This window comes from Pseudorca crassidens, chromosome 20 (genome assembly GCF_039906515.1).
Source record: "Pseudorca crassidens isolate mPseCra1 chromosome 20, mPseCra1.hap1, whole genome shotgun sequence".
NCBI lineage: Eukaryota > Metazoa > Chordata > Mammalia > Artiodactyla > Delphinidae > Pseudorca > Pseudorca crassidens.
The window spans coordinates 44,406,812-44,419,086 of NC_090315.1; the positions used below are offsets into that span (position 1 = coordinate 44,406,812).

The window sequence follows — 12,275 nt, forward strand, 5'->3', positions numbered from 1 at the left end:
GATCATGTCATTTGTGAACAGAGGTCATTTTACCTCTTTCTTTTATTTCTGTAGCCTAATCTCTCTGGCTGGAACTTCCAGTACTGTGTTGAATAGAAGTGGCAAAAGTGAACATCCTTGTCATGTTCTTGCTCTTAGACGGAAAGCTTTCAGTCTTTAACCATTGAGTATGATGTTATCTGTGGGTTTTTCATATATGGTCTTTAACATGTTAAGGAAATTTCTTTCTATTCCTAGTTTATTGGGTGTTTTTATCTTGAAAGAGTATTGAAATTTGTCAAATACTTCTGAATTAATTGAGATGATCATATGTGTTTTTTTCCCTTCATTCTAGTAATGTATACTATATTACATTCATTGATTTTTCGTATGTTGGACTATTCTTGCATTCTGGGAATAAATCTCACTTGGTCATGATGTATAATCGTTTTAGTATGCTGCTGAACTCAGTTTGCTAGTACTTTTGTTAAGGATTTTTGCATCTATATTCACAGGAGATGTTCTGTAGTTTTCTTTTCTTGTAGTGTCTTTGTCTGGCGTTGATATCAGGGTAATGCTGGCCCTAGAATGAGAGAGGAAATGTTCCCTTCTCTGTAATCTTTTGGAAGAGTTTAAGGGTTAGTGTTAATTCTTTAAATGTCTGGTGAAAGTTTTTGTGATAGGAAGAGAAATCAGGTATTTTTTGGAGCTGTCAACAGTGTTTCAAGGAACTAGAAAAATGTCTCGAGGACTGCAAGTTTCCATAAGCACAATCTGAAACTACCACTGTATCACACAACTCACAAAAGCCCCCAGCATCTGTTGGCCTGGACTTCTTTCTTCTAATTTATGTGCTGATTTACATGGACTCACATGTTCTACACTTTAGAATCTGTTTTGAAGGACTCAGTTGTGAAGATTGGGCATCCTCAGAAGGCAGACTTTTGACAATATATCTGGAGTCTTTAAAATACTTCATACACACTGTAATCCTTAAGTCACCCCTGAAAGCTAGGTGAGTGATCTCAAATTTAGTAATAAAGAAGCTTAAGGCAGAAAAATTTTGCCTATTCACAAAGGATTTCTGGTTTTTGTGTTTTGTTTTGACCCCTTTAGTGAGGCTGCATTTTGAACAGATTGGCTCCTCCTCTGTTTTCCCTCTTTTTTTTTTTTTTTTTTTTTTTTTTTTGCGGTACGCGGGCCTCTCACTGTTGTGGCCTCTCCCGTTGCTGAGCACAGGCTCCGGACGCGCAGGCTCAGTGGCCATGGCTCACGGGCCCAGGCGCTCCGCCGCATGTGGGATCCTCCCGGACCGGGGCACGAACCTGTGTCCCCTGCATCGGCAGGCGGACTCTCAACCACTACGCCACCAGGGAAGCCCTGTTTTCCCTCTTTTATCTGCCTAAGAGGAGGGTATTAATTAGTTCACAGAGACTACAGTTTCTTCTCTTCCAAGATAAAATAATCATTCTTCTAGAATCTAATAAAAGGTTAGGTCCTTTTATTTGAATTCGTACAGCAAAGGCCAAAAATAATTCCTTATAGGTCACAGGAGGAGGTTTTGCCTCATTGTATTTTGGACTCTTTAACTGGGCATCTGTGTGTGTCAGCGATTATCACAAAACTGGTAATAGTGACTCTTCTTGAGTACAGTGACTTTCAACATTTTTGACAGCTTCTAACAATAAGAAGTAAGTTTTATAGCATGATCTATTACATAACAAACAAACACAAAAAACATACACACCTAACATGAAAGGCTCACAAGCCAATCCTTAACCTTTATTTAAAAAAATGTAGCTTATCTTCTATTTTGTTCTATTTATTTTTTTAAATACTGATTTCAGCTTGCTGAATTGATTTCATAGCCTGCTAATGGATGTGAACTTCAGTTTAAAAAATATTCCTCCATGACCCACAAATTTACCTATGCGTATAGTGTTCTGGGCTCGTACCCTTAGACATTTTGATTCTGTGCTCTGAAGTAGAGCCCAGGAGTTTATTTTTTTTATTAAGTGCCCAGATAACTGTGATGTAGCCACAGACATGTATTTGGGAACCACTGATAGATCTAATCTAATAAAAACTAGTTTATTTAAAACTAAATCTGTCCTTTAAAATCACTGAAAACCACCATTGTAACTTTTTAAAATAACTGCCCTTTTAAATTTAGAAAATAAATCAGCGTTACCTAAACTCTCTGGACTTCAATATTTATATTATCTAATAAAATGCGGGGAGCCATTTTATGCAGTGATTGACAGATAAAGGACAACTAAATTCCTCTTAATTATAGAAAAAAACAAGCTGGGCATGTAGTAGATTGTTACCCTCTGGTTTGTTCCATTCAGTAGTGATGTTGTCTTCTTTGACACAGACCAGTTTATGTCTGACTTGGAACACCAGCCATCAGGTTCAGCAGAGAAATGGCCTAACCACAGTGAGCTCTCATGTCCACCTCCTTTCTGGAGAATCTAGAGGGTGAGTGTTGATTGAAATGTGTCACTGTTTTTCTGCCCAAGTCTGATATTTGCATGCAGTGGCCAGATTTGCATGTGCTGCAGAGGAGGGGGTATACATGGGCATCTTCTTGGTAGGGGCCCACTCATTATCTCTGGAACTAAACTTTGACTGTAAGAGTGCTTTTTAAATTTAACTACACTCAGGCTCTCACACTTATAATTTTAGTCTGGGATTGAATAAAAGTCAAGTGTTGATTGGATTTATTGAACCAAAGCAGAGGGAGTCCTGTCTATATGAATTCTGTGGCTTGGATGCGGAGTAAATTTGGTTGCTGATAAGGTGTGTAAGCCTACTCATTTCTGGTCAGGTGCTCTAAGTTTTGATGTGAGGCAGTATGGAATGGAAATAAAGCAGGAAATGTTAGCCATTTGCCAGAGGCAACCTGGATCGTTTACCCTTGAGCCTGTCCTTTAGGCCCATGTTTGCACGCTGGTAGTTCATCTGGGGCTCCATTTGGAAGGAGTCAGTGCTTGTGAGGAGGGGGCTGGGCCTCAGGCCTCTGTGCCTCAGCAAGCAACCATACCACTCCCTCTCCCTCACACAGCTTCTTTCTTCAAAGACTCTCAAAGCCACTTGAGAAAGTCTGTGGTAGAAATTATAAACATACAGATTGTAGTTCTCAAAATGCCATTTGAATTTCATTTTAATGAATTTGGATTTGGAAGGGGACTTAGAAATCATGTCTACTACCCAAATCTTTATATTTAGGATACTAAAGCTTCCTGATAAGGCACCAAAACCCTGGCTTCTCCCAGAAGCTGGGCCAGCCTACCCTGGTCTCACATCATTGGCCACTAAATATCTACATATCTATAAAACTCTCAGGAGAGTTATAGAAGGATTTAAATGAATTTCCTTGTATCATAGTTGAGAAGATCAGTTGAAAAAAGATTAAATTGCCCTAGTCACATCACGGCTGAACCAAAATTAAAGCTTATTTCTTCCAGTGTTTACCCCACTGCCCTTCTTGTGTATGAAGCAACAATTTGGTCACTAGTGATCTTGGTAAGAAATGTTTCTGTGGAGTGAAGGGACCAATGGATGACTAAGGAATGAACAGGAGGTAAGAATAGAGAAACAGCAGGCAGTGTAGATAACTCCTTTAAGATGTTAAACAATGAAAGAAAGAAATTAGATATAGAGGGCCATGTGGGGTCTAGGGTTTTTATTTGTTTGCTCACTTGCTTGTTTGAGATAGAGACTTACCCATATTTAAGCAATGATGAAAAGAATCCAGGAGGAGAGGGTTGGTGAGTAGATTGATTAAAGAGAAGAGTACAGGAAATTTGTGGGGCAAGATCTTGAAGAGGCAAGCATGTGGGATTCGTAGCATAGGTGTGGAATGAGTCATGTGGGTTTACAGCTCTGGAGCTCAGGTTTGGGCCCTGGAGACAACAGATGTGGGAGTCAACAGTACAGTATATAGAAATGGACAAGATTACTCAGAGAAAATGTACAAAATGTAAAAAAATAAGGAAAAGGACAGTCTTCTGATAGGCCTAAAATTCAGAATTCCACATCCGTTTTTTAAAATTTATTTATTTTGGGTTGTGTTGGGTCTTTGTTGCCGTGCGCAGGCTTTCTCTAGTTGCGGTGAGCGCGAGCTACTCTTCGTTGCAGTGTGCAGGCTTCTCATTGCGGTGGCTTCTCCTGTTGCAGAGCTCGGTTCTAGGCGCGCGGGCTTCAGTAGTTGTGGCTCGCGGGCTCTAGAGCGCTGGCTCAATAGTTGTGTTTCACAGGCTTAGTTGCTCCGCGGCATGTGGGATCTTCCTGGACCAGGGCTCAAACCCATGCCCCCTGCATTGGCAGGCGGATTCTTAACCACTGCGCCTCCAGGGAAGTCCCCAGAATCTCACCTCTTAACCTAAGTTGAAAATAAGTTTTTTGTTTTTGGGTTTTTTTTCCCCCCACATTTCAGTTTTTACTGATACAAAAACATACGTGCTGATACTTGAATATACTTTCAAGTAACTGTGTACTGTTTACTCAGCTGGAGACTTAATGTTTGTAGAATGTTTTGAGTTACAACTTTTTCTAGAGGAAAGATCTGTATGACACTTAGTATAGTATCACATATATAAGAGGTTTCTTAGAAAGAAAGGATCCTTAATAACAGGACTGATCTCCCCCTCAGTCAGTTGTGGAAAAAAGTGTCATAATTTCCCTTTAGTAGTATTAAATCTAATGTTAAAAGTGAAGGGTATCTTCTGATCATTGTGCATGTAATTTTCAATCTGTCCTATGGTTGGAAGCTATCTGGAGTTCGGTGTAAAACTTAAAATAACTTAGGGAATTCCCTGGCGGTCCAGTGGTTAGGACTTGGTGCTTTCACTGCTGGGGCCCGGGTTCAATCCCTGGTCAGGGAACTAAGATCCTGCAAACCGCACAACGCAGCCAAAAAATAGAATAGAATAGAATGGAATGGAATGGAATGGAATAGAATAGAATAAAATAACTTAGTTAAAAACTTGTTATGATAGAGCTCAAGCTGGTTATCTTGGTTCTTGCTTAAAATGCTTGAATATTCTTTCTGTCTTACCTTTATGGTGGTGAGTTTTATTTTTGTTAATAATGTAAGCTAGGTTATTATAACATAGATCCCAAAATACAGTGGCTTAACTACACTGGAATTTTCTCTCACACCTTACGGTAATTCAGAGATCAGGATTCCTGTTTCATTTAGTTCCTCTACCTCTTTAGGTATTGTCAAAGCAGAGTCACCACGTTGACTGAGTCTTAGCCCAAAGCAAGGAGTATGAAAAGGAGGGGAAGAGGTTACTGAGCAAGTGATGAGGAAGATGCACACATCACTTTTACTCACACTTAATTAGAGAAAGCAAGTTACATGGTCATACCTTGCTACAGAAGGGAAGCCAGGAAATGTGTAGTCTGTAGCTGAGTGGCCCCATGACGAGTTAAACTCAATTACTAGAGAAGACTGAATTAGGACATTTAGCAGTCTACCATAGGTACCTTCTACGTTTTCAGGAACTTTCTTCTGTCTTCAGCTCGAAAAGGCAAATTAATCAGATTTTGATAAATGCAAATTAATTCTTCAGCTCATTCTATAAATAGGTGAATTCAGTATTTTATGTATTTCATTTAGATGGTATTCTTATAACTTATCTAATAACCTAAAAGTAAATCTTAGGGAAACTGTGCTTATAGAGTAATAAACCATAAAGTTATACTAGTTTCTCATACATTTAAAATAATTTCTATTCCTTTACTTCCAAATTTCTCTTATTTCTTCATTTCAAGTGAAATTCAGAAAATGATTATACTTATATATGGCCTTCATTTTATAAAAAATAATATCTCCATAAAATTGTTCACCCAGAGAATGAATTATACCTTTAATCTTGGGGTGTAAGGAAAGGAAGAAAAGATGAATTTGCTAAACTTTGATGAATGTCCATTGCAGCTTTAAAATGAAATAGTATACATAAATGGAGACTGATTATACCAAAAAATACTTTACAAAAGTGATCAACGTGCTCAGATGCTAGTTATGAAGGCCCTTTGAACTTTTGTGTGTTTGACAATGTGCATCCGCCTATTCCAAAGGCAGTGCCCTGGGTTACCCTGCCCCTCCACCTGGTGGTGAGATTTCATACCCTACCATGCTTGCCAGCTCTAACTCTGAATCCGTAAGCATTGGAAATAGCTCTAAATAAGAGGCCGTTACTCAAACACCTCATTCTTGTGTGTACAGATAGCATTACAGTGGACTGTTAATTTGAACATCTCTTGGATTAAAAAAGAAATTTGTTTTTTCTTACAGCAGATATTGCTGATGGCTCTGACTACTTCTGTTGTGGCAAGCCAGGTGTTGGGGTAATGGGAGTCAAGGACGGTAGCTGCCACAAGTAGGCCAAATGCTGTGACCTACATAACCTGTTACCACGGGTGTTGAGGGCTGTTGACCCTTGTTCTAGGCTTTTAATTCACTTTACTCTTTATAGGGGGGAAGTGATAAAATTGTACAGTAGGGGCATAAACAACTCCTTATGTTTTTACCTTAAATTCGTGAAAAAAAAATAAAGCCAACTCACATGCTTTGTGGAGTAGGACTTAAATAAATCAATAAATTCATGCATACATACATTCAAAAGGAAGTGAAAATTGCAAGCACTAATTTTTTAAAGAAATTAGTACTGGGCTTCCCTGGTGGCGCCGTGGTTGAGAGTCTGCCTGCCGATGCAGGGGACACAAGTTCGTGCCCCGGTCCGGGAGGATCCCACATGCCGCGGAGCGGCTGGGCCCGTGAGCCATGGTCGCTGAGCCTGCGTGTCTGGAGCTTGTGCTCCGCAACGGGAGAGGCCACAACAGTGAGAGGCCCGCGTACCGCAAAAAAAAGAAATTAGTACTGTATTTATCAAGATTGCTAATGATTTACATGTAAATTACATTATAGATTTGCTTACCAGTAATAATTTTAATTTGCTCAAGTTGACAAAGTTTGGCCAGTCACATTAGAAGGCTATCTTAGGAACCCAGAGGTGGGAGCCAGAGCCCAGAGCCCCCAGGCTAAGTGTGAAGTGAGGGGGCAAAGGAGAGCAGTGGGCTTGGATACCACACTGTGCTCAAGTTATTGCTAAAGGATGGTGAAGGGACTGCTTTGTTACAGTTCTGACTCCCTGGCCTAAAATTCGTATTCAGTAGCTATTATTTGAGCATAATTTTTGTTGTTGTTTTGCCAAGTCCCATATTACATTAAAGATTCAATTGGCACATAATTTTAATCAGCACTCAATATTTACCAAGCACTAAGGAGTCAATGGAGAACAAGATAGACAAGTTCCTTGCCCTTTTGGAACTTAAATCTACTCTCTGATTATTATATGTTAAAGTATATTTGAATATAGTCGGCTTGAGTGCTTCTTTGTGGAAAATCTTCTTAGCTTTATCCTAGTCTTAAAATCCTGAACTGTCAGGAACCTTGCAGGTTGGTTTAACTAAGTGAGGTTACGCACACTAGGCAAAAGAACAGCAGAACTTTGGTAAGGGGGAACAGAGATAACATACCTTCGATCAGGCTTTTGCTATAAAGGTCACCACCCGACTTCTTCAGAAAATGATGTGTTTATCCTTATCATCAAAGTGTACTTGGTCAGTGAGTGGATAGTGTTTGTTATAGACCCTCATCCTCAAGAAAATGTAAGCATTGACTTCCTCATAAAGACACAGGAAAAAAATATATCACATGGTTTTCGATGATGATAAAGCACCATTTTTAATCATCTTGTTTTAAAACTTGAACAATGAGACAAGATTTGAAAAAGGTGTGTTTAATGGCAGCCTGGAACATCTCTGAAGTTACCGTCTTTGGAAGGAATAAGCGACAGGAAAGATGACTTGAATGTGAGCTGGGTACTTGATTCTATATTTGGCTTTTTGCCACTGCTGCTGTGAGACCTGTTTAAAATAGACACTGCCAAAATCAAAATCAGATGCCTTGTGTTAGTCTTAATAACATTCTCTGGTCCCTTTCCAACCCCACCACCTAATGAACTTTCAGGGTACTATTCCAAATAGCTTCCAAGTAATTGTACTGGATTATGATCCATTTATTCAGTCATTAGAAATTGATGTTTCCTCGGTAGTAAAGTCCTTGTCCTTCAGGAGTTCACAGGCTATTCAAGAGACAGGTAATACTGATGCCTACTGATAATCTAATGCGATGAGTAGTGTTAGAGGCCATGCACAGAGATCACGGGCCATCCTTGTGCTCTTTCTTAGCAGGAGACTACCCCATAGACCCACACATAGAATCTACACTGAAAACACTGCTCCCTTGTTATGACAGAGGTGCCAAAGGCTGCCTTGTCTATTTATGTCCCTTTATTTACTATATAAGAGGTTTTTTAAAAATCTCCATTATACTTATGAGGAAACTGAAGAGAAAATGTATTGTTATGCAGAGTATCCCCATAAGTTTTCATTTACATAGAAACTATCTCAGTGAGTTATTTCTAGCAGTCAGGAGTCAGTTTAGATTAATTCTATCCTTCTTTGCAAACCATCATGAATGGTCAATAAATCCTAGCCTGGAAAATTTACTTGAAAAGCATCCTCTATCTGACAAAGACCTTCATAAGTCTGTACCAATGACCTTCAAAAATTGATCTCAATTAGTGATTATTAGAGCTAGCCAACACTGCTTAATCTTCATCCTTTTGTAGTTAGATTCCTTTAGCTTCTACTCCTACTTCTTTGCCTCACTTTTTAAAAAAAATTTTTTTTTTTTTTTTTTTTGCGGTACGCGGGCCTCTCACTGCTGCGGCCTCTCCCGTTGCGGAGCACAGGCTCCGGACGCGCAGGCCCAGCGGCCATGGCTCACGGGCCCAGCCGCTCCGCGGCACGCGGGATCCTCCTGGACCAGGGCACGAACCCGCGCCCCCTGTATCGGCAGGCGGACTCCCAACCACTGCGCCACCAGGGAAGCCCAAGCCAAATTTTTATCCTTCACTTCTTTGCCCTTCTGAGTACTGCCACTTGAAAATTGGTCTGATGACAAATCACAGACTTCTACAGTTAAAGAGACCTTATTAGTTTAACACCATCATTGTATAGCTAAGGAAATGGGAGTCTTAGATATATGAAGTTATTTGTCCAAGGACACACATGGAATTAGTGGTAGAGCCTGTATTCAAGCTAAACCTAATTTCCAGGCCATTCCTTTGCTTACATATTTGCTCTCCCAGGTCCTATTTTCTTATCAGATCACAAGGCTACTCCCACTTTTTCTTCAGCCTTTTGCTCCTCAGTGGAACTATGAAACTGCTCCCATACTTCCAGGTCTCTAGTAAGAAGGTACATACATCTCTTCTTGCTCTGACCATTGAGTGTAGTCCCTTACCCATAGGATTTTTCCATTTGGATGTTCTAATTTCCAAATCCAATTCCAGACCTAACCTACCACCTTCCTCCTCTATATTCCTCCTCAGCTTATTTCCAGTAGTGACAGTACTATTCTTCCTAGACTTAAAACGTTGGTGGTAGTGGCGAATCAATCCTTTCCTCTTTCCCTCTTCTTACCATCACCACACTCACTGTGAGCACCACATTTGTCCAGGTCCTTTGCATTATCTTTGTCTAAATGATTTCCACGCTCTTCTAATCTTTTGGCCTTCAAGAAGTTGAACAGGTGTTTTGAAACTGATTCTACCATTTACTAAGAAAATTGTGTGAACTGGCAAAGCCTCTGTTAACTGATATGTAAAGTGGGGTAATAGTGATCTTAAAATAATGTGAAGATTTAACTGAAATAAGATATAAATTTCGATTGTAAAGTTAACCCATGGATACCCAATAAATATTTGTGGAGCGAATGTTAGTTCCGTTCTCCTTATAGCCATGATGAGTATATGAGTTTGCAGAATTTTTTTCTTAACTACCTAAACAATAAAAAGATTAGATGGGGGGCTTCCCTGGTGGCGCAGTGGTTGAGATTCTGCCTGCCAGTTCAGGGGACACGGGTTCGAGCCCTGGTCCAGGAAGATCCCACATGCCGCGGAGCAACTGGGCCCGTGAGCTACAGCTACTGAGCCTGCGCGTCTGGAGCCTGTGCTCCGCGACAAGAGAGGCCGCGACGGTGAGAGGCCCGCACACCGCGATGAAGAGTGGCCCCCGCTCGCCGCAACTAGAGAAAGCCCTCGCACAGAAGTGAAGACCCAACACAGCCCAAAAAATTAACTAATTAATTTAAAAAAAAAAAGATTAGATGTTAATATTTGAAGATTTTTTTAAAGGGGTTTGAAGCCATTTCTTTTCTTTTTTTTAAATTTATTTATTTATTTTTGGCTGCGCTGGGTCTTCGTTGCTGCACAGGCTTTATCTAGTTGTGGCGAGTGGGGGCTACTCTTTGTTGCGGTGGACAGGCTTCTCACTGTGGTGGCTTCTCTTGTTGCGGAGCATAGGCTCTAGGCACGTGGGCTTCAGTAGTTGTGGCACACAGGCTCAGTAGTTGTGGCACGTGGGCTCTAGAGTGTAGGCTCAGTAGTTGTGGGACACAGGCTTAGTTGCTCCGCGGCGTGTGGGATCTTCCCGGACCAGGGCCCGAACCTGTGTCCCCTGCATTGGCATGCAGATTCTTAACCACTGTGCCACCAGGGAAGTCCTCTTTTCCTTTTTTTAATCTTTTCTTTTTTTCTTTTTTTTGGCTGCGTTGGGTCTCCGTTGCTGCACGTGTGCTTTCTCTCTAGTTACGGCAAGTGGGGGCTACTCTTTGTTGCAGTGCATGGGCTTCTCATTGTGGTGGCTTCTTTTGTTGCGGAGCACAGGCTTTAGGCACGCGGGCTTCAGTAGTTGTGGCACATGGGCTCTGTAGTTGTGGCTCGCGGGCTCTAGAGCGCAGGCTCAGTCGTTGTGGCACACAGGCTTAGTTGCTCCGCGGCATGTGGGATCTTCCCGGACCAGGACTTGAACCTGTGTCCCCTGCATTGGCAGGCGGATTCTTAACAGCTGCAGCACCAGAGAAGTCCTTGAAGATTTCTTAAACAATCATTAGTGTCTCCTTTGGTCTATGATCACTTCAAATGCTAATTATAGAGATTTTTTTTTTGTCTTGGTCTATTTTTGTTTATAACAGCTGTATTGAGATATAATTCATTACTATAAAATTCATCCTTGAAAATACACAGTTCATTGGTTTTTTAATATATTCATAGAGTTGTGCAATCATCATCAGTATCTAATTTTTACACATTTTCATTACTCCAGATAGAAACCCCATACCCCTGAGCAGTCACTCCCCATTCCTTCCTTCCCATTACTCCTGGCAACCATCTATTTATTTTCTGTCAGTTCTGGCCATTTTATATAAATGGAATCAAACAATATATGATGTTTTGTGTTTGGCTTCTTTCACTTAGCATGTTTTCAAGGTTCATCCATGTTGTAGCATGTATTAGAACTTCATTCTTTTTTTAAGACTGAATAATATTTCATTTTGTGGAATAGACCACATTTTGTTTATTCATTCATTAATGGTAGACGTTTGGGTTATTTCCACTTTGGAGCTATTATGAATAATGCTGGTATGAACATTTGAGTACAAGTTTTTATATGGATGTATGTTTTCAGTTCTCTTGAGTATATGCCTAGGAGTGGAATTAGAATAGAATCTTTAGTTGATAAAGCAAAGAATTTTCATTTCAAAGCAAAGAGTTCTCATGGTGAGAGAACTAAAGTTTCTTATTTGGGGTGTTCCCGTCTATTTTGGTTCCTTAAGATTAAAACTCTTTGCACTGGACCTCACAGAAGACTGTGGTGCTTCCTGAGGTGCTTGGCACATCATAGAAACCAACAAAATCAAGAGCCTGTTCTGAAAGGATCAGAAATAATACAAATGCCCCCACATGATAAAGGATGTTTGCATTAGCATAGGGTAACAAAATAACCCCCAAATCTCAGTGGTTTACTCTCATCAAAGCACTTATTTTCATTTACTTTATATACAGGTGCAGTGCAGGAATCAGAAAGGGAAAACCCTCCTAAAAGGATGAAATTAAGGAAAAGTTAGATTAAGGTGAACACATTTCAAAAGTATCCTATTCTCTGCTAGAGCAAGAGCCTTTAGAGTGAGGGTAAGAACGTTTACCATTTCCTTCAGCCATTCCCCTTCCCAAACAAAATTGAACTGAAAGGTAGGGGGGGGGGGTCTGGAACAACTTTTGGAGTGATGTTGCCATCCAGTTCAAGAGCAGACTTCAAGCACTGCCTTTATCTTTATAGAAAGCAATGGAAAGGGAAAAAATGTCTTTGAAATA

The 12,275-nt window shown here is 40.4% G+C and overlaps 1 protein-coding gene across 3 annotated transcripts in view; it reads left to right on the plus strand.

The window, feature by feature from the left end:
- Nucleotides 1-12,275, plus strand: part of NFATC3 (nuclear factor of activated T cells 3) — a 133,847-nt gene that overhangs the window by 118,597 nt on the left and 2,975 nt on the right. Inside the window, exon 10 of one of the 3 annotated variants that reach the window (XM_067718541.1) lies at nt 2,357-2,460. The exons of the other annotated variants lie outside the window; for them this stretch is intronic. Within the exon in view, the coding sequence (XP_067574642.1) occupies nt 2,357-2,457 (101 nt within the window). The 3' untranslated portion in view covers nt 2,458-2,460. The remainder of the gene's footprint in view (nt 1-2,356; nt 2,461-12,275) is intronic. 3 annotated transcript variants of the gene reach the window in all.